A 23571-nucleotide genomic window follows, 5' to 3' on the forward strand; every position below is an offset into this window, starting at 1 on the left:
AAAATAACTATAAAGTAAATAAAAATATAGGCCATACCACCTGCAGGTACCATGGTGTTGTAAAGAATTATTACATACACCACCATGTTTTACTGCACGATTCTATCAAATCGACATTTTAAAGGTCAAATCTCTGTTGGTGATCAGTTAGGATTTGATCTCTCTATGGTGCACTAATAGGAACACATGTGGTGTCAGGAGGGAGACCTCAGTCTATAGTTCATTATAATAATAACGCGTCATTAGCGCGCAGCAGCCGCCTGCTGAAACTGGGGCAGGAGGAAAGGAAGGGGGTTAACTAACGCAGGGTTGATTTATGTTCTTATGATAATGAATTTTCTTTCATCATCAGAACGATGGAACGCTGTATTCCACAGTATGAATAACCGTTCCGTACCATTCCAAAAAATGATTAATTGGCTTGATATGGGTCGTCAGATAGCAACGTCAGAGGTGCACCTGCGTCAAAACGCGTTGACGCTTTTCATTATCATTTATCTATGTTTGTAGAATAAAAGGTGGATCGCAGACAGCTGTATTGTGATACCTGTTCGATCGGCTTGAGTTTTTCCTCCTGTACTCCATCTCACACACAAAACTCTCCACTCACATCCGACTCGCCATGAAGCGGGACTCGACTGTCAGCTGTTAATACCTCGCGAAACGCATTATGGGAAATGTAGTTTCGTACCGCTCTGTGACTGGCATAGGTCATTCTTACAATTCAGTGTATTTAAGACCAAAGATATGCCATAAAGTGTCATTACCGTGGCTTAAATGAGTGGTTTAAGGGGCTGATTGAAAAGAATTAATATGTTTTTTTTATGTTAGCCTCAAATTACCTCTTCAGTTCTGACATTAGTAGGCCAACCTGAAAGCCTAATTCACTATGGTGAGTGTTTTCACAATGCGCCATTAATCTGCCATATTGGCAGCACTGAATGTAAACAATGCCACTGAACCGAACGCAACTGGCAATTTTTGCTGATAATTGCTGCTGAAAATGGTCAATTATTGTCATGTTTTGGGCTGTACTAAAACATTTGGAGTACTATAAACTGCCAAAAGTTACAACAAATCAAGGAGAAGAGTGCAAAAAACTATCTGAGGAACAAAAGGCGTTTGTGGTTGGCCAAATTAAACCATACAACTGAACCATTCAGGTAGGTGAAATATTAGGCAAATATCTTAATTTATACTGCTCGTATGTATCTTTACCACCTATTTACTTTAGTTTGTCAAAATATGCACAATTTTCTGCTTACTAAGTCCTTCTCTATATGATTTAGCAACTTCCAAACGTTTTTTTCCGTGACTTAGACAGCATAAATTAGCAGAACAACGTATTCAGTAGTGCAGCAACCGTGCGATCGATGCTATTGTTTACATCCGAGTATCGCCAATATGGCCACGCATTGGAGTAACTGACCAAACTGTGACGTAAGTGCAAACCCTCTATAGATTTATAAATAATTTATGTGGTTAACATTACTCGGAGAGTAACTGCTGAATGATTTGTACGCAAAGTCACTTCTCTATAATTGTTGTAGTCCAAGTTTCCGAAGTTTAAAAGTTTGTTTTGTAAATAATATTTAGTAAGTTCATGAACTGTACGACTAGAGCATTTTCTTTTTATGATGAAACAAACCCGCTTTTATAAACTAGTTTTCTTTTTTCAAAGCTCAAAAGGCACTGAAATGTAGGAATGACCCAAATAAAACAAATAATTACAGAGAACGAAAACACAATCTCTTTAAAAATTAATGATGAAAGTTGTGCAGGCTTGCTTTATTTTAAATAAAAAGTGCACAACAGCTTGAGCTCCAGTTTGTTTGGAGTATTGTTATCTCTGAACGAATTCCCATATCACACACATACTCAAAAAGTATAAAAAGAAATGGGGAAAAAAGTTGCTTCATAACAATCACAAACAACCTGTCATGTATAACGTTAGAATAGAACTTTTTAAATGTAAAATGTGAGAAGCAAAATTACCTGTATGGAGTGTCAGATATACAAATATGCACATGATTCATTTAAATGTTAAAATCACAATTTAATATACAACATTTGTGATCAATTAGAACGGTCTCTGGAAACCATACAAATATATGTGACAAAATGCAAATGTTTCTTTTGGTATGTCATGTGAAAATGTGACAGTGCATTCTGGAAATGTACAATCCAGGTTTAACATGAACAGCACTGCCCTTGGGTAAAAGCACATTGTGTAATCCGAACTGTGGCTGTAGTTTAGCCTTTTTCAGTAGAAAACTGTTGCCTGTAAAGTGTCTTTCAAAACATCTTAGAAACCAATTCACTTCCCACTGTATTAGAGGAATGTTTCTGCCTAACACTGACAGGAAATATATAATCAAATCTAATATATCACAAACTGAGTCATGGTGTCACAACACTTAATCCAAATTAAAGAATCAGACTCCTTAAATAATAACACATAAAACTCTCCACATAATAATGCATGAATACAGTTCTGTGCAGTTTTGCGTGTCCCGAACCACTTTCAGGTTGTCACACTGTATCATCTTGATGTTTTGATGTGGTCCTTTGGGCAAGTCCACACTTGAGTCTTTTTTGAGTCTACAATGCAGCACGTCATCTGTTTTTTACATGTGTCATCTGCAGTTCTCAGACACTTACAAAGCTTTGTAATTTATACAACATAATCACAGCCTTTTGTGGCCAAAGATACTTATCATTTCAGTGAAAATGCTGTCGTCACTGTCAAATGGGGAACTAGTTTGGACGCATTTTATCTTTGCATTCCCAGAAACAGAATCATCTTAAGTTAAAAAGCAACTAAGAAAAAAATCAAACCCACTAAAACAGGCCGTCTAGTTCGGTTTACAGTACAAATGCAGGTTTGAATTATTTAGCTTCATCTCTAATGTGAAATGATTCCTGGAACACCTGCAGGAACCAGACACATTTTGCTTACGTAGTTCCACAATCTTGACGGGCACGTTTGCTGGCAAGTCTGGCAAGGTCACATTCCAGCAGAAAATAGTTAGCAAGCCTGTTTCTGTGGGCAAAAGTTCATAAGTTCTGACAGATTTACCAGACATAGAATGTCTTGTAGACTTTAAAGCCGATCTGAGTTTTTACAAAATCCAGGGAGCTTTGGTACAGCCAGCTGGTCCAGCTTTATCAGATATAAGCATTCAAGATTCCTCTGCATTTTATGTTTCCATTTCGAAGCAGATTTGGGGTGGATAAATCATGGATGCACACGAAAGCTCCCTTTGCAGGTCTCATCTGGTGTGAGTTTTCTTTAAGCGTAGTGAGAATATGGGGGTTGAGCTGTATAACTGAAACCTGTCCCCGTGTCCCAGTCCATGACAGCTCCAGTCAAATGTCTCTGGCCTCAGCCTGACCAGACACATTGATGTCCCTTCAGAGTGCAGCCAGTCTGTTAGAACTGCCCCACGCATGGTTGAAGCTATGACAGGTTTCCGGAGAGCCCTGGAAAAGAAAGGGAAGTGAGGGATGGAGAGAAAAAGCATGAATGAACCTAAAATATCTCAGAATAGTTCTTCAAAGGCAACCTACACACATATCAGTGCTATATTTGGTGGACTTTAAAATTGAGGAGGCAGTTTTCTCTTTGAGTTTTAATATACACTATGACTCAAAAGTCAAGGGCAATAAGATTTTTTAGTAACACTTTACAAGAAGGTTCATTAGTTAACTACATTGAACTGAATATAAACAATACTTCCACAGAACTGATTAACCTTAGTTAATTTTAGCATCTACACTGCCAGTCAAACGTTTTTTAATGTTAATATTTGTAATGTGTTCTAAAGAATTCTCTTCGACTCACCAAGCCTGCAATTATTTGAACCAAAATACAGCAAAAGCAGTTATAGTGTGGATTATTTTTACTATTTAAAATAACTGCTTTCTATTTGAATATATTTTAAAATGTAATTTATTCCTGTGATTTTAAAGCTGAATTTTTAGCATCATTACTCCAGTCACATGATGCACCAGAAATCATTCTAATATGCTGATTTGCTGGTCTGGGGTTTAGAATTTATACTTTTATTTAGATGCTTAAATTGATCAAAAGTGATGATAAAGACATTTATAGTGTTAGAAAAGATTTCTATTTCAGATAACTGTTGTTCTTCTGACCTTTATATTCATCAAAGAAACCTGAAAAAATTATACTCTGTTTTCAACATAATAATAATAAATATTTTTTGAACAGTGAATATTAGAATGATTTCTGAAGGATCATGTGACTGGAGTAATGATGCTAAAAATTCAGCTTTGAAATCACAGGAATAAATTTTATTTTAAAATATATTCAAGTAAAAAACTGTTATTTTAAATAGTAAAAATATTGCAAAATTTTACTGTTTTTGCTGTACTTTGGATCAAACAAATGCAGGCTTAGTGAGCAGAAGAGACTTTTATAAAAAGTATTAAAAATCTTACTGTTCAAAAACTTTTGACTGGTAGTGTTTTAATGCATTCTTAAAATCACACAAAATCAACATTAGTTAATGCACTGACAGCTAACATAAACTAACAATGAACGACTGTAGTTTTATTAACTAACATTAACAAAGATTAACACATAGTGTAATAAATGTACTGTTTACTGTTCGTTCATGTTAGTGAATACATTAACTAATGTTAACAAATGACACCTTATTGTCAGGTGTTACTGATTTGTTTTTTAATTTATACTTTAAAGATGCATTAAATTGATCAGAAGTGACAGTAAAGACTTTTATAATGTTACATTATACTTTCTATTCATGAAAGAATCTTGAAAAAAAATCTTTCACTGTTTTCAACATAGATAAAAATAAAAAAATAGAATTTAGAATTTCAGTTTTGCCATCACAGGAATAAATAGTAGCACAGATATATGTGTAGCAACAGCTAACAATACATTGTATAGTGCAATTATGTAATGTAAAATTATTGATTTTTCTTTTATGCCAAAAATCATTAGGATATTAAGTAAAGATCATGTTCCATGAAGATATTTTGTAAATTTCCTACAGTAAATATATCAAAACTGAATTTTTGATTAGTAATATGCATTGCTAAGAACTTCATTTGGACAACTTTAAAGGTGATTTTCTCAATATTTAGATTTTTTTGCACCCCAAGATTCAAGATTTTCTAATAGTTGTATCTTGGCCAAATATTGTCCTATTCTAAAATCGAAAAATTGACCCTTATGACTGGTTTTGTGGTCCAGGGTCACAATTTTTATTCATTACTACAGACTGTTCATAAAATTACAGTCATAAACATTCATAAACAGATAAACAACTTTTATACCGTGTGCACACTGATTGTTTAGTTTTAATGACAGCACTAGTTTCATATTTTTCTTCAGTTTAATTCATCTAACATGACTCCAACAATGAGTAAAAAAAGATGTAGCCAACTAAACACATTTAAATATTTCCTAAATATTATTTTAATCACTTCTTTTGGCTTATGTTGTTGGAAAGGGTGTCTCTTGCAAGAGGCTCAACATATTTGGCATCCCAGAAATCAAAAAATGTAAAAAAACCCTGCACTAAAGCACAAAATAAAATGCTAGGGAAAGATAAATTGGCACAAATACACCAAACCGCCATAACTTTTATTTTCCATTATGCTCACATTATCGCTTTTAGGTCATGCCACCTGCTGCAGAATATTTCTTCCTCATTTTTGCTCTTTATTCACACACACACACACACACACCTCTGCTTAGCAGCTGTAAGTTGCGCCCTTCCTCTTGTACTTGTAGTTGCAGAACCTGCTGGAGAAGCTCTTGTCTGAGAGTCTCCTGAACCAAACCCATCCGCTCTAACTTCTCGCCATTCAATCTCAAGAGAGCACGACCTGACAAAGACAAAGTGACAGAGAGAGACAATTTCACTCGACATGAGCTCCTTGGAAACACACAATCTCTGCAGAGCCTCTGCATTATGTATGCACAGTTTTGCTGGCAGCAATAAACAAGTTACAGCATTGCAAATCTGCCTAAGGTTATTATCTCTGTGTTCCCAGTGATCTTTGCATGTGTGACTATGGTAACATGCTGTGTGAAACTGCTGCCTGAGGGCACGGGCCGCCCCGGGTTCATTTCCCACTTTATTTCCAACTGAGCCTCTCGTGCTGTGACTCTAAACACTTCAGTCCAACGCCTTGCAGGAAAAAACACTCCGCCTGTCTTTTGTCCGCATGTTTTTTAACTCCCTATATTCCTTTTCTCTCCATTTCCTTTTCTAAGGATCTCACCCAGGGTGTCTGTGATCTTGATGCTTTGTGTCCACCGAGAGAAAAGAGAGGAATTGTGGGGGACGGGAAGCCATTCGGGTCCCTAGTGAGCAAGAGAGTGCTCAAGGAGTGAGTGGGAGAAGCAGTGGTCTAAGCGCTAGCGTGTGAGTGGGACCCCGTGACACGCTCAGACATGAATCGCATATTCACACCATAATTCTTCAAATCCAAGAAAAACATGGTAAAATAATAATGAAGGATATCAGTATGGCCAGCGAGTCCTAGCTTAAAAAATCCAACTGGCTGCAGCTTTCTCCACTGATGGCCAATAAAAAAATCCTTATTATTTCCAACTTAATTTTTTGGCAAAAACACATACACTACCATTCAAAAGTTTGTGGTCAGTAAAATGTATAATGTTTTTGAAAGTCTTTTATACTCAGCTGCATTAATTTGATATATTGTATTGAAAAATACAGTAAAATTATAATATTGTGAAATATTATTACAATTTTAACTGTTATAGCCATTTCTTATGTCTTAAGTGTCATATGATTCTTCAGAAATCATTCTAATATGTCAATTTGGTGCTCAAGAAACATTTCCTTATTATATATTCATTAAACACTATTATCATTTCATCAATTGTTATTATCAAAGTTGTGTTGCTTAATATTTTTGTGGAAACTGATACAGTTTGCAGGATTATTTGATGAATACAAAGCTGAAAAGAACAAAATTTATTTAAATTTGTTTTTTTTTTGGGGGGTCACAATGCAAGTCTTTACACCACTTTTAATTAAAATGAATGTACCTTGCTGAATAAGTGCTATTTTAAAAAATGCACTGACCTTAAACTTTTGAACAGTGTTGTAGATATCACTAGTATCATTATATGATATTACATGACAGTAGATATGTTTTCCAGTGCCCAATTCTTTTCATACACACTTAAAAGGCTTGAAATTAACACATTTTTCTTGTTTTTCACAGCTCAGGCAATTAGCTAATGAGAGTTTTGGGACTGTACATGTTCCTGTATCATGAGGGAAAATAATAAATGTCTCAGATGAATGGCTCAAAAACAAAATTAAATGTCTATAAACATAGATGGCAGATTTCTAATTTCATACTTTTAAAGGTTTTGTGTAAGGCCTGGCCGATTATCTGTGCCGATATTAAGCATTTTTATGATTATCGGTATCGGTCATTTTCTAAAATGATCTGCCAATAAAATAATTTAAAAGCATTTGAAGAAAGTTTTTTGTCAGAGACCTTGTTATTCTTAATTTTGACATAAATTTCAATTTTTACACCAGAGATATACTCTTTAGTTTAAAAGTTTAAAGTTTACTGTTCAAAACAGTAAAATTTAGCAAAATGTTATTAAAATATAAAATAATGGTTTTGATTTGAATATACTTTAAAATATAATTTATTCCTGTGATGCAATGCTGAATTATCATCAGCCATTACTCCAGTCTTAAGTGTCACACGATCCTTCAGAAATCATTCTAATATGCTGATTTATTATTAGAATTATCTATGTTGTGCTGCCAAATATTCTTTTGGAACCTGCGATACTTTTTTCAGGATTCTTTGATGAATAAAAAGTAAAAAAAACCAGCATTTATTCAAAATATAAATCTTTTCTAACAATATAAGTCTTTGCTGTCACTTTTTTATTGATTTAACTCGTCCTTGCTGAATAAAAATTATTTAATTCAATATAATTTAAAAATAAAATAATTTTAAATAAATGCTGTTCTTTTTAACTTTTTTATTCATCAGTGAATCCTGAAAAAAAAGTATCACAGGTTTCTGAAGGAAATACTGAAGTAATGATGCAGAAAAAGTAGCTTTGATCACAGGAATAAATTAGATTTTAATGTATATTAAAATAGAAAAATGTTCTGTTACATCATAATAATATTTCACAATATTACATTCCTGTATTTTTGATCAGTTGAATGCAGCCTTAATGAGCATTAAAGGGGTCATCGGATGCCCATTTTCCACAAGTTGATATGATTCTTTAGGGTCTTAATGAAAAGTCTATAATATACTTTGGTTAAAAATTCTCAATGGTTGTGTAAAACAACACCCTTTTTACCTTGCCAAAATCTGCTCAAACCAAAATCAGCTCTGCAAAAATCCTCTCATTCTGGTCAAGGCTGCTTTAAATGCAAATGAGCTCTGCTCGCTCCACCCCTCTCTTCTCGCTGTGGAGAGACGAGCCTGTTTACTTTAGCCGCATTTAGCCGCGTTTAGCCACTAAACTTCCTAACTAGCACATTATTAAGAAAGACGATTGCAAAGATTCATTAAAAAACGCTTATACTCACTTCTGCTGTAAGTGAAGCTGAATCATGAATGATTTGCGCAAACAAAGACATGATATGTGTAGATCGGGAGGTGCATTCCCTTCACAAACAAACATAATCCACTGCATCTTCAGCGGTTCAGATGTCGGGAGTAAATAGTGGAGACGACCACTATGTTCATTATTACATCCAGCAACACAACACCTCAATCGCTCAATTCTTGTCTAACTTACATCCCTGCTCCGGCATTAAAACATGGAGGTTACAACTGATCTGAGGTGTGGGTGTGACGCCACAACAACAGGCATCTAAGAAAGGCTCGATATGAAAAAGGGAATATTATTTTTACAGATTAATTAAAAACCACTGCATGGATTTTTATCATTATAGGGTAGATGGGTACATACACTGCCAACACACATTATTGTTTAAACAACATGTAAAAGTGAACTTAGCATCCGACGCAACCCCTTTAAAAAACATAAAAAAAACTTACTGATCCAAAACAGTATATCGGTTCAAAATATCGGTTATCGGTCTACTTGATGTGTAATCTTTAAAAACACATATCGGTTGACCCCTAGCTACAACATTTACATTTTTCTAGAATATTGAAAATAGAGCATGAAAGACTAAAGCACTGTAAATTTAGGGATTGAGAATGAAATATACCAGTTCTATGACAAGACACATATTTTTGGAAAAGTAGATGAGCACAGGTTGGCTGACCTTCAGCTAAAAGGGTAATGCTTCTGTCATACCATATGAGATATAGTAGATGTGTTGGTGTCAAGAGATTGGTCTAACTGCTGAGCATGTGGTACTTTTTTTTAAAAATGATTTTGTGCAGGGTCACTGTGAGATGTGAGATTTTACACAGAATGCAGTTCCATTTGAATAATATCTAATATCAATTCAATTCCATACAATAACTCCAATAGTTTCTTTTGTTTTGTGTTGGATAACACACCTGTAATGGCATGGTGGGAGAAGGCTTCAACGTAGGTCAAGTAGTTGTGCGGACAGTGTTTCTTCAGCCATCTGCACACATCCTGCTGAGACCACAAAACCACTGGCCTGGAGAGACACGGCAAGGTGGGGCTGGTGTGGTAAACAGAGTACGATTCACCCGAACGTATCTGAAAGAGAAAGAAATAGACAGGGAAACTAATTTAAATACGCATTTCACAGAGAACTGGCAGAGAAAAACACAATTTCAAAATGTGGCTGAATTGTATGCGTCCTTCTGGAGTCCTTCCATGCTTGAATGCGCAACTTTTTATAGCACTACTAATTTGAAACCAATCTCTAGCAGAATAATAAACAAAAAAGAATATAAACAGATAAACATCTCTCCCCCATGCTAAGACCTCTGGGAAATATACATTGTTGTTGTTGTTTTTTTTAAATAACTGTGTTCCATGTCATGCACCGGCAGTGATTAAGATGGATGTTTTCATTTCACACAGCCATCTGATTGGCTGCCTAACGGACACGGCCATGACTCTGCACATCGAGCTGTATAAATGAAGGCCATTCTAGAATGATTAGCATTCGTCACAATGGCTGCGCTAGTGACACGAGCCACAGTAACACTCGCTTGACCTTCATCACACACTTCCATATGATCACAGAGTAATTATACAAAATCATCCAGCAAAGACGATTCCAGCAAATCATCCACATCTACAGCCAGTGAAAGTTTATGAGGGCTAATGAAATTGAGTTTAAATCTGTGACATACAAAATTATGATGTTTGTTTACTGTGACACCAAAAAAGCATTGCTAATATTTACACTACAGTTTAGAAGTTTGGGGTCAGTTAGATTTTATTTGAAAGAAAATCATTGATTAAAAGTGACAGTGAAAATATTTATAAGTCACAAAAGATTTTATTTCAAATAAATGCTTATTAAGCAGCACAGCTGTTTTCAGCAATGATAATAAGAAATATTTCCTGACCTGCAAATCAGCATTTTAGAATAAATATTTTTGATAAAACTAATGAGCATCAGACACTTTTTTTCAAAAACATAACAAATCAACCGACCCTAAACATTTTAATGGTATTAATAAACATAATATCATAAACCTTACAAAGTGATCCAAAAACTGGAGGTAAGCTCTTATAATAAATGTATTATGATACTATGTATATATTATATTTTACGATTTTCTAATGTGCTAGGTTGCTGTAAATTCTGGGTACTTGTTTCACAAATAGTTTCATTCCCTGTGCTTTGCATATTTTCTTCCCTTTCCTCAGTGTTCCATTTCATTAAGTCATTTATCCTCACAAAATCACAGCCCTCCATTTTCCCCACTTCTCCCTCTATTTGTTTTGTTTTTCTAAGCCATTTGCCGCCATCTGTACCCCATCCCTCAAGTTCATCTTCAATTTTCTTTCTCCTTCACAGTTTTTGCCCCATCTCTACTTCTCTCTCTCTCTCTTTCTCCCTCAGGCAACTTTCTACTCTATGCTTTTGCTGTGTTTGCCCTTGAGGGCAGTGGGGAATTCTTTCTTCTGCAACTGCGGGAAATTGCACACATACATTTTTGCACGTGCACATACATGTATGCATGCATGCATGCACACATATAAGCTGAATAAGTGACTGTTCCACTCAGCTGGTCTGGGAGAGGATGCACATCTCCCCAGCAACTGTCTCTGTAGGGCATTAGAACACTGCGGTCCCTTCATGGCTGTAGAACAATTTTTAAAAAAATGACAATTCTATCATTAATTACTCTCCCTCATGTCATTCCAAACGCGTAAGCAGTGTTGGCACATTACTTTAAAAAAGTAATTATAGTTACTAGTTACTTCTCACAAATAGTAAATGAGTTGCATCATTATAAAAGTAACTACCAGGGAAAGTAACTATTGTGTTACTTTAAAAAATAACTTGGTGCCCCCAAAATTAAATTTGGTAAATGAATAAAACATTGGACCCTAGTGTACACTATTTTAATGTTGCTGTGGGACAATGTGAGAAACACCTTCCAGGGGCTAAATAGCACGTTATTGGGGTTGCGCTAGAACACGGTCTGTCACTTTGACGGACAGGGTCGTAAAAATTCCATCATAATCTATTATTACCCGTCATTTTAATTTTCATATTTTAATTAGAATAACACATTTAATTGCTTTTATTTTTGTTCACATTTTCATTTTTAATCATGAACCTACAGGACGATAGCGCAATGTTTAAAAACAACAAAATACCCTAGGGCTGTGTAAACAAAAACAAAACCAATATTGATTATTAAATCACAATTGATCTTTTGGTCTATGCCGTTTTCAGTTGATGAATGAACCGTAGTGTGTCTTCCTTCCAATAAATAGCAATAGGCTAGACATTGTGTTACTTTTGATATAAAAAAGTGTCAGATTTCAAATTCTGTCCATTTCATTAGGAGTTTCAAGCAATAAATACCATTTTGACGCTCTTCAATGTGGAGTGACATATCGTTGTAGCTTGTGTTCTCGTCTGTGCCTAATCAAACGCATAGGAAAACATTCGTGACAGTTTTGTTTTTGTTCTGGATCCCGTGCTCTGCTGCCACACTGGAGCGGACTCACCACCAACTGGACAGGGGTGGAAATTACAGCTAAAACTTTACTGATCGCCCACAGTGTAATCAGCCTTGAGATTTTTCAGAAAATGATAAAAAAAATTCCGTCAATGACGGACAATTTTCGGTTAACGCGACCTCTGGTCATAATAACAAGAATGTGCTTTTGTAAATTAAAAATGGTGTGCTCTCTGAGGTCTCATTCTCCATCACCTCTCCACAGACATGTAAATAAAACAACCTCAACCTCTGCAAATACATGCCTCACAGACATGAGAAATATATGTATAGATTTGAAATGTCTACTTTTAAATGAAGTAAGTCACGTTGCAAACAAATATTGTCTGATAAAGTAATTTGTATGATAGCAACACAAGCTCCATTTTTTCCAGGCTAAACTCATCTCTAATGTAATCTCGCCCATAAGTGGCTCCGCTTTTCAAATTTTAAAGATGCATCTGAGACGCGTTGACATGTAGGTAACCACCCACATCACCTCTGTAAGCGTGAACATTCATCAAGTTCATCTCGGCTACTTTTCGTTTCTGGAAGAAGACAAGCTGAAAGGAATAAGCCAGAATTTACCTTAGAAGAAGAACGCAATGCGAAAATTATAGTAACGCGGCATTTTATTATCAGTAATGGTAACGTCGTTGTAACTGGTAAACAGTAATTTGTTTAATTACTTGTTACGGAAAAAAGTAATAGTAATAACACCGTTATTCCTATCACTGCCCGTAAGACCTGCTTCATCTTCAAAACACAAATGAAGATATTTTTAATGACATCTGAGAGCTTTCTGACCTTTTATAGACAGCAATGTAATTACCACATTCAAAGGCCAGAAAGAGAAGAAATAGTCCATGTGACGTAAGTGGTTCAACTGTAATGTTATGAAGCTACGAGAAAACTTTTTGTGCACAAATAGAAAACATAAATAACAACTTTATTCAATGATGTCTTCTCTTCCGCGTCAGTCTCTGTCGCATGTTCACAAAAGTACCACGACGAAAAGAAGAAATTGTTGAATAAAGTCACATGAACTTTGAATAATGTCCTTATTACCTTTTTTCGGCCCTGAACGTGTCAGTTGCGTTGCTGTCTATGCAGGGTCCGAAAGCTTTTGGATTTCATCAAAAACATCTTAATTTGTGTTCCAAAGATGAACAAAGGTCTTACAGGTTTTTGGGTGAACTATCCCTTTAAATCCTTGTAAATGAGACTATCAGGCATGCCACTGTCACATTTGCATCTTTTTAAGTACCTTCTCTCTGTGTAAAACATTAACTTCTTTTGCTTGTGTCTTATAAATGGATCTGACTAAGTAGCTGTCAAAGTTTCCTTATTTTAATGCTCATTATTTTGAGATTCTCTCTTGAACACTCGGTGACATGCGATATAGAAAAGCTGGTACAATCCGTCTTACTCTGCAATGTCTCTATAGGCAATGCTATAGAGAGCTTCTATACATTACAGGAACTGTCAGTGAAAGAAGAATTCGCACCCCTTAAATGTACAACATTAATTATTTACAGTATGCGTTCCATTCACAAAGACCCCAGAGGATCAGTGCGAGCACAATAATGAGAAGATACAAACCCTACTCATCAAAAATTGCCCCCAGTACACAAATGCATACCTAACAGTGACATTTTGACTACAAATAGTCAACAGGCACTGAGTTCCTCTTTTCTCCTTTGATCATTATGCGATGACATGTCTGCGGAAAGTAGCGTGTCTTGGCAAAGTTTATAGACAATCACAACAGAGCTGATGAAAGTGAGAAAAGATTTGTGATAAAAGTGCCGTTTTTTATTTTTCTTTCTTCTTTGTTCGCACTTTTTTTTTCTGGGAAGAGCACACTGTGTGGTGAGATGTCAGTGAATCTTTCATGTACTGAGATACACAAACCTGCATTGTTGAGAAAAATACTAACAAGTGTAGCTGCGATGAACAAAGGATTTGTGTATGAAGCCATTAGGGGAAGAGATAAAACGGAGCTGTTTCTTTCTCCTGTCACTTTAAGAAGAGGCTAACAAGGTTCACCATTCATTAACGATGGTTTAAATTAAGGCCAAAAAGTGCAGAGGTTAGTTAGGATCTCATCAGCTCCTGTTTGGGGTTTTCATGAGGAATAAATTAACATAGACGTCTGATCACGCCAAGCTTTTGATCATAAATTCACTTTTTGGAAAATCAAAGGCAAACAGTCTGAACCTTTGCGCTCTGATCCGGTTCAGCAAAATGCAACAAATTTAAACCGAAGTTCAGAAGGTTCACCTTAAGTCTGGTGTTCCTCTTCCAATTACTCTGGCAAAAAGCAAGACTTGGGAACGATTTGGAAGCTGCATTGTTGTTTAAGACGTGAAGTAAACAGATGAACGCATTAAACATTATATTTCATTAAAAAACAATATCTAATATCACCACTGTTCGTTTAATCTTTCTATTCATTAAAGAATAAAAGAAAGACTCTGAAGAGACTTCTTTCAAAAATACTTTAAAATCTTAGTGACCCTATGTAAAAATATTTTTTTTTAAAAAAAGGCGGCTTGTTTCTAATGTGTTAGCAACATTTTAATTTCGCAAAAAATTGTTTAAACCCTCACATTTAATCCACTAAACATAAAATTACCAATTGAACAGCACCTCTGCTAATTTCACTGAGCAGATAAAAAACTAATTTAGCACTAGAAAAACATAAAATACAAAAGAAAATGGAAATGACCACAGAACACTGGATTTGCCTCAAGTAATTACTTTTGAATACTATTAATTAAAGGCAGAACACAAACTCATTAAGATAATTTTATCTATATCAGTTAAACATAATCAGGTTTGGGTCTAATTAGCATGTGCAAACCTGTTGTAAAATCTAGAGGTCTAATTGCGCGGGCGAGACTGACTTTGACCCACAAAGCTCTGCAGAGCCGAGTAGAGGCACTTGCTTCGTTAATATGCTAATGCGGAAGATCAAATGAAGTTAAAAACACACATTACGACCCATATCTTTGCTCTCAGTGCTCAAATCAGTAGTGCCCATGTGACCTGAGGCCCACAAGGCTTTTTAAAGCCATTCTGCGGAGAGTGGTCTCTCTTTTCTCTACCCGCTGGCCTAAGAGCATCTTACTAAATCTCTACAAACTAAACACGCTTTTAGATGGATGGAAAGATTGATGGCTGGAGAGAGAAAGGAAGCGTTTTGTAGCCAAATCCCCCTCCTCCACCTTAATGCACAGGTTTTCATACAAGTGCATTTCTGAAAGGCGAGCAATACATACATTATATTAGCGCACAAATTCTTGTCCTTTTATATGATATATGAATATGGTAATCAGCTAGCTACATTTTTGAGTAGCTTGGTCTGTCTCAATGTCCTCTTGAGATCAATTTCAACATCGTGTGAAAGTGCACTAGAAAAAGCTTTGATTTGTATAATTAAGTCATGTTAATGAGATACAAAATGATTATAATTTCAAGCTGATAGAAGGAATACATGATAAAAAAACACTTGGCTTCAGTCTTATCTTTATTATATAATCTTAAGAAGAGGAATGTAGTGTTTTTCATGCTCAGTGCGACTTTTAAAACACCAGCTCTGATAAAAAGACAATAGACTCTTTATCACAGACTGCAATGACGTTGTTTCCACAGTTATTAACGTCATGAATGTGGCAAAGTTTTATATATTTTCATTTTAAAAATTGTAATGTACCATTGACCATTTGCAAAGAGCTTGACTGACAAGTGATCTGACCAGTCATAATACTGAATCCGACATCTTGTCTGACAAACAAATCAGACTGGTGAGTAGATTAAAGGAGAAGTCCACTTTTAGAACAACAATTTACAGATAATGTACTCACCTAATTGCCATCCAAGATGTTCATGTCTTTCTTTCTTCAGTCATAAAGAAATTGTGTTTTTTGAGGAAAACATTTCAGCATTTTTCTCCATATAATGGACTGCTATGGTGCCCCGAGTTTGAACTTCCAAAATGCAGTTTAAATGCGGCTTCAAATGATCCCAAATGCACTTGTAAATGATCTCAGCCGAGGAAAAACGGTCTTATCTAGCGAAACGATTGGTTATTTTCATTAAAAAAATACAATTTAAATACTTTTTAATCTCAAACGCTCGTCTTGTTTTACTCTCCCTGAACTCTGATTGTATTTTCTCCCTCAACTTCAAACATCATTTCAAAATCATTCTACATCACTGCAGAATATTGTATTATTTTTATGAAAATAACTGATAGTTTCGATAGATAAGACTCTTCTTCCTCGGCTGGGATCATTTACAACCGCATTTGGGATCATTTGAAGCCACACTTAAACTGTATTTTGGACGTTCAAACTCGGGGCACCATATCAGTCCATTATATGGAGAAAAATCCTGAAATGTCTTCCTCCAAAAACATAATTTCTTTACAACTGAAGAAAGACATGAACATCTTGGATGACAAGGGGGTGAGTACATTATCTGTAGATTGTTGTTCTGGAAGTGGACTTCTCCTTTAACTTCATTGGACTTAAACTTAGAAAATGTTGTGTATTTACGTCTTTATGCAGTTGAAATAAAAAACTTTCTGATGTTCATTCATGTTTACTTTGCACTTTAAGTAAATACGAAAAGACGAGCAGTTCACGTGTGGCTTGAACTGAGGCAATATAGTGTCTCGTCTGTCAGAACACATTTAAGACCCACAAAATGGTATTTATTGTTTGAATTTCTATAAAAATTACAAAATTTAAAAAGCTGAGACCTTGCTTCATACCAGAAGTAACCTGCTCTGTCCTGTTTGTCAGCATGTTGTCAGTTTCCTTTTTGCTCCGCAGTGTGTTTTTTACTACCTGAGAGCATGATGTGTAGTGTGAGAGCGGCATGGCTTGTGAAGGATCAGTTATAACACTATATACCCTGGCATCAAATTACAAAAAACTAGATAAAGGAATAGTTCACCCAAAATGAAAATTCTGTCATTAATTACTCACCCTCATGTCGTTCCAAACCCAGAAGACCTTTGTTCATCTTCAGAACATAATTTAAGATATTTTGATGAGAATTTTCATTTTTGGGTGAAGTAATTTTTGGCTGAAATACTGCTGGTAATTTATTTATATAGAAAAATATTTTTCTGTTCGGACTTCCATAATCTTTATATTGTTTGTCTTTTGAAAAGTCATGGAAATGGTATTGTAAAATGTTTGCGTTTGGAGCGTATGTATGTTACGCTCCCGCTTACCACTATAGAAGCTGACCCAACTATGATGACACCTGCTTCTGAAATCCTTAAAAAATGTGAAAAAGCTCACATTCAGATGGACTGAGACATTTGTTAAAGATTTCCTTCTTGGTCTTACCTGCAGACCTTCGGTTCCGGGCTGCTGGAGTAGTTTGACCGTTCGGCCGCCGGCTGTTTTGCGGCTTTGCCCCTCATGCCAGGTAAGGTTTCCACCTGCACAACGACTCAGCTGATATTTAAAGTCTTCTGGAAGAGCCCTGTACTCCACCGCAGGACGACAGAAAGTAAAACTGGAGGCCGCTGTGATAGAAAAAGAGAGATTTGGCATTATTCATTTATTTAAATATACACATTTCATCTTTACTTATATTTTCACTTCTCTTTTCAGAAAGACATAGACTACGACGATGTGCAGCAGCACTGTTCATTGTCAGTCAGCAGCCTGGCATTATGTTGACTAGTGCCTTGTAGAAGATTCAGTGTTTATGTTAATCAAAAATGCTGTGGTTACAGGTCTGTGGAATGGGTTTTTCATTCAGGTTTTGGTGGTTAAGAGAGGAGTTTAAGGTTTAGGCTTAAGTCAAAGCAAATAAGACATGTTTGAATGACCCATATCTCCTGCGGCTGACTGGGTGGCTTGGATTCTACCCAGAATAATACCTAAAGACGCTAGTCAGCAAAGTTAATGGGAAAATTATGCATTAGCGTGTCAGAGGGTGATAAAAAAGCAGAGCATTGGTAGCCCGTGGGGTAATCTAATGAAAAGCATATGAGGTTCCAGATTTCCAGGAAGGAAAACTTTAAGTGCTGTTAAATACCAAACGCCTCAGAAACATTACTTCTTGCTGAGCTAGACAAAACTAGCATAATTCATGAAACAGTTAACAGAATATCGAATTAATAAAGACGTCTGCTAGGATCCTCCTGGTACTAAATAAGCTTTAAAGGAGTAGTTGATTTTCTTATGGAAGCCTGTTTCCGCCACAATTTTTAAACTTACAATTCTGACTTTTTTTCTTGCAAATGCAAGTTTACATCTCACAATTCTGAGTTTTTTCTTAGAATTTTGAGATATAAACTCACAATTGCGAGTTATAAAGTCAGAATTTCCAGATATTTTTTTCAGAATTTTGTGATATAAAAGTTTAATTGACAGAAAAAAACTCTTAAAAAACTTAGAAAGAGAGAAAACTCACATTTCACACAATTGCGAGCGATTAAGCAAAAATTGTGATATATAAACTCACAATTCTGAGAAAAGATCTTGACTTTCCCCCTCAGAACTGGACTTTATATCTCATAATTCTGATTTTATAATTCGTAATTGCGATTTTATAACTTACAATTCAGAGAAAAAAGTCAGAATTGTGAGTTTATATCCTGCAATTCTGACTTTACATCTTACAATTCTGACTTTATAACTCACAATAACGATTTTATATCTCACAATTCAGAGAAATAAGTCAGAATTGTGAGTTTATGTCCTGCAATTCTGACTTAATAACTCGCAATAGCGATTTTATATCTCACAATTCAGAGAAATAAGTCAGAATTGTGAGTTTATGTCCTGCAATTCTGACTTAATAACTCGCAATAGCGATTTTATATCTCACAATTCAGAGAAAAAAGTCAGAATTGTTCATTTATATCCCACAATTCTGATTTAATAACTTGAAATTACGATTTTATATCTCACAATTCAGATAAAAAAATCAGAATTGTGTTTATATCCTGCAATTCTGACTTTATAATTTGCAATTGCGATTTTATATCTTACACTTCAGAGAAATAAATCAGAATTGTGAGTTTATATCCTGCAATTCTGACTTTATATCTCGCAATTCTGACTGTATAACTTGCAATTGTGATTTTTAATCTCACAATTCAGAGAAAAAAGTCAGAATTGCAGGTTTATATCCTGCAATTCTGACTTTATATCTTACAATTCTGAGTTTATAACTCACAATTGAGATTTTATATCTCACAATTCAGAGAAAAAAGTCAGAATTGTGAGTTTATATCCCACAATTCTGACTTAACTCGTAATTACGATTTTATATCTCACAATTCAGAGAAAAAAGTCAGAATTGCAAGTTTATATCCTGCAATTCTGACTTTATATCTCGCAATTGCGATTTTAGATCTCACAATTTGGAGAAAAAAGTAAATTCAATGGTGGAAAACAGGCTCCCATACTTTCTTTTGTGGAACACCAAAGAACAAAATGTTTCAGTGTTGTTTTTTGCAGGGTAAACCTAAAAAACAAAAACCTCCATATATTATTTTGTCCATTATAAGGACAAAACCATTGAAAAATTCTTCAAAATATCATTGTTCGTGTTTCACAAAAGAACAAGAGTCATGCAGGTTTATAACAACCTGAGTAAATGATGACAGAATTTTCATTTTTAGATGAGCTATCCCTTTAAAACACACACTCACACACACAAAAGTCAGCATACATAAATTTAGCGGTGAGAGTAATACTGTGAAAATAAAATGTGCATATTTCTAAAAGCAATACAGCAGACCAGCACAGTTTCGCTCGGCTGGTGACTGTAAATGAGTCAGTGGGCAGCATAAGCAGATTTTCTTTTAGTAGCTGCAAGAGGCCAGTGCATTAACAGACAAAGACAGAGACGGTGTGCGTATGCGCTCATTAAAACCTCACAGTTCTAATCACCACCTTAGTCTTAGCACAAATGAGTACAATCAGTCATCTCTGTGCAAGGCAGTGTGTGTGATGGTATTTTATCTTCATATATGTGTGTGTGTGTGTGTGAATAAGCAAGAGTTGATGAGAGGGAGAGACTATAAGCTTGTGTGTGTGTTGGAAGGTGGAGGCCGGGATGAGATAAAAAGGATGTCTTTTGCTCTCGTTCCCTGCAGCCTCACAGGCGGCTACAAAGGCCGTCCTCATCAAGAGTGCATGGGGGATGCCTGCCTGTATGAATGCATTTGGGATGGAGTCACAGATGAACACAGTCTTTCATCACAGTGCCTCTGAAGCAGACATTAGAGAGATGTCGCACAACTGTGGCTGGAGGGTGAAAACACGTCAAGGCCTGTTAGTCCTGGACAGATGTTGCCCTTATTTTCTATTTATTCGTGCACAAAAAGATGTGCTCCTAAATCAAGAAACAGTATATCCTCTTGAAACCTTACTCTTGACCCACTAAAGAAGAAATGGAAAAGTCTATAGACAGCAGTGTTTTGATGTACAGAAGTTTCAAGTTTGTAAGAATTTTTTGAAGAGGTTTCTTATTACCAAAGCTGCATTTATTTGAACATTAACACAGTAAAACTGTGAAATATTTTTACAATTTAAAAGAACTGTTTTCTACTTAAAACACAATTTATGTATGATGATTTTTCAGCATCATTACTCCAGTCTTCAGTGTCACATGATCTTTAGAAATCATTCCAATATCTGGTCAAGAAACATTTTTTCTCATTAATAAAGCTCAGAAGAACTGCATTTATTTGAAACAGAAATCTTTCGTAACATTGTACATGTCCTTACTGTCACTTTTGATCAATTAATGTGTCCTTGCTCAATAATGCTCTTAATTTATTGAAAAAAATCTTACTGACTCCAAACTTTTTAATAAAAGCGTATGCGGTTCTTGTATTAAAAAGCTTATCTATGTTCAAGGCCGCAACCATCTTAAAATAAAATATTCTTACATGAATATGGTCCAGTGGCTAATGCGTAATAAAAAGAGTAATATTTCAAAACGAGAAATTATCAAAATGTTCATATTGCTCTATTCCGTACATCAAAACTAAATGGTGACCAGATGTTATCCATCTCCAGACTTGATAAATAGCACTATAATGTAATCGACTATAATGTGACCTCTATATTTTTACACTTCTGAACTCAAATGATAGCTTTGTATGACGAGCAGATCAAAGTTAAACAATTTTTTTGCATCATTCTGATTCATCGTATGGAAAAAAGCAGCATAAAAAAAAAAAGTATGAGTTTTGAATGACATGAGTGTGAGCACATGATGATAAAATGTGCATTTTCAGGTTAAACTATTCCTTCAATCTATTAGATTTGAATATCTTGAATATGTGATTACAGCCACAGCTTGGCTTCGTGGCCAAGCATATGTGACCCATTTCATCACATGTGTCAATCAAAAAAATGAATCTAAATCCTTATATCTAGAGATTCATCAACCATGACAGCTCTTCATACCCTGAAGCACATAATTAAATCCAGGCCAAGGTGTTTTTCTCACCTGCTGCACCCACTGGACTGAACTAACGATGTGGTCTCTTGTGGGAAACCAAGCAAGTGTGCCAGAGATCTCTGAACAGCATGAGGGGTTTGAACTTGGGGAAGCAAGAGAAACACAACATCTGTGTGAAGTAATGAGCTACAGACTGAAAGAGAGAGAGAGAAATGTGGAGCTGGAGCTGCTTCAGATCTGTTTGGCCTCATTATCTATGCTGATGAATGCGAAAATGAATATGCAAGCCTTCATTAAAGCGGTGTAGCGACACAAACCGCTCAGCAGGTACCTGGTTCACTAGAAAACTAAAGAGATTAAAGATAGTTTCATGTGATTTCAAACAGTTCCGGATTTGAATGCGTGACAGAAACGAAAAAACTGTTTTCTATTGAGGTTTTGAAAGACATGTTGGACAAGCCAACACCTTTAAATTTACACAACAAAAGCATCATAGATACTTTACCCAAACTTTAAAAAAAAAATCAATAAATCAGTTATTTTGGCATTTTACACTCATTATTGGTGAGCTGGGGAAATAAAAAAGACATGCTTTCTTAGTTGGGTTTAAGTTTTTGTTGCTTAAACAGCAAATGACTGTTTGAAATGATTCAAAATAAAAAGGCTGTCATCCTGTACACATTGAAGCCCAAAATTATTAAGTCATCACACACATTAATTAGCAAACTGTCTTTAAAACTAGTCAAATCACACTGTAGGCTGTTTTATTCAGAGCAGATATGCCTTTAACTGGAAAACAAATAGCTAATGTGCTTAAAAATATTGCCTACTTGAGCGCAATTTCAACGTTTATATTTAATTCAAATTATGATACATTCAAAACCATATCATTAGGAAATTAAAGAGAGAATATTATTCTGGAACAACTGATACATCGATTCATCTAGCTTGTAACGTACCATCTAACTACTACGATCATCTTTTTGAATGAAATAAAATTAATGTAATTACCGTCAACTGCCATGTCAACAATCCAGACTCTGCAACAAGAAACAGTACTCCTATTAGATAAAAAGTTGGGAACTGAAGTGTCCCATTTTCCACCTTGGGCGCCTTGAAAGGTGTTTCTTTAGCAGGTACATCCAGTGTGTAGTGATCGACTCAAGCGCTTCACAGTGTAAAATATGAGAGTACACACACATCGCGCTGCTCATTCTCACACTGACGCCTCCCCACGCGCACTGTTCACCTCATCCAGCTCTGTTATGAAGCTTTTTTCATATTTTGTGAAGAAACAGCATTTTTTTTAACATAATTTATGTCATATATTTAAAATTTATGATCTCAAATAAAATAAACAAATTTAACATACATCTAAGTATATTAAATATTGTAAATAAATTACATACATTATATGGTTATTTAGTGTACGCAACATAGCCTATATAAAATGGGCTTCGTCTCTTAAACCTACAAAAAAAAAAAAAAGTATTTAAAATGTGCAGTTAACGTGGAAACCCCCTACCATCGTGTATTAGGTTATTTCTAGTCGTCATATTTGTCACCAAAGGGGTGTTTCGTGAGAAACGGTCGTCTGATTCTCTCTCACGTCCCAGTGGGAGAAGCAAAGCCTGTAATTAGTCTGTGAACGGCAACATGCACATTATGGGGATGCATTTCCTTGACCTTTCGTATATTTCACCAAAGCTCGGATTGTTTGAAATCATTGTTATTGCTAGCTTTGTTGACTTATGTGAGTTATGTACGAATGCCCGTATTGTAGCCTACTACGCTAATGTTTATAAAACGCTTTGAAAATCCCAACAAATGGACGATATTTTCTTCTAACACTATAAACACTAGAGGGAGGCATTTCACCTCAGTTCTCTCAGCTTCAACAAGACCACCTCTCCTAAACTAGCCTACATTCTGCTGCTCTGTGTACGGGTCCTGAGCAGAAAC

General features: G+C 35.5%; 1 protein-coding gene across 1 annotated transcript; it reads right to left on the minus strand.

Moving 5' to 3' along the window:
- Positions 1–1821: 1821 nt before the first annotated feature.
- samd10a (sterile alpha motif domain containing 10a) lies at positions 1822–22794 on the minus strand. The gene is made up of 5 exons (XM_051117679.1): positions 22621–22794; positions 17523–17704; positions 9553–9721; positions 5740–5880; positions 1822–3483 (listed from the first exon to the last, which is right to left on the minus strand). The coding sequence occupies exons 1-5, from the start codon at positions 22631–22633 to the stop codon at positions 3461–3463; spliced, it is 528 nt and encodes a 175-aa protein (XP_050973636.1). The 5' UTR covers positions 22634–22794; the 3' UTR covers positions 1822–3460.
- Between the last annotated feature and the right edge of the window lie 777 nt (positions 22795–23571).

Source organism: Labeo rohita, chromosome 8, assembly GCF_022985175.1.
Source record: "Labeo rohita strain BAU-BD-2019 chromosome 8, IGBB_LRoh.1.0, whole genome shotgun sequence".
Taxonomy (NCBI): Eukaryota; Metazoa; Chordata; class Actinopteri; order Cypriniformes; family Cyprinidae; genus Labeo; species Labeo rohita.

Coding starts and splice junctions, on each gene's coding strand:
- samd10a (XM_051117679.1), bottom strand. Junction 9,722..17,522: donor CCGGAACCGAAGGTCTGCAG/GTAAGACCAAGA, acceptor TTTCTCTTTCAG/ATACGTTCGGGTGAATCGTA. Junction 3,484..5,739: donor CTTACAGCTGCTAAGCAGAG/GTGTGTGTGTGT, acceptor TTTCTTTTCCAG/GGCTCTCCGGAAACCTGTCA.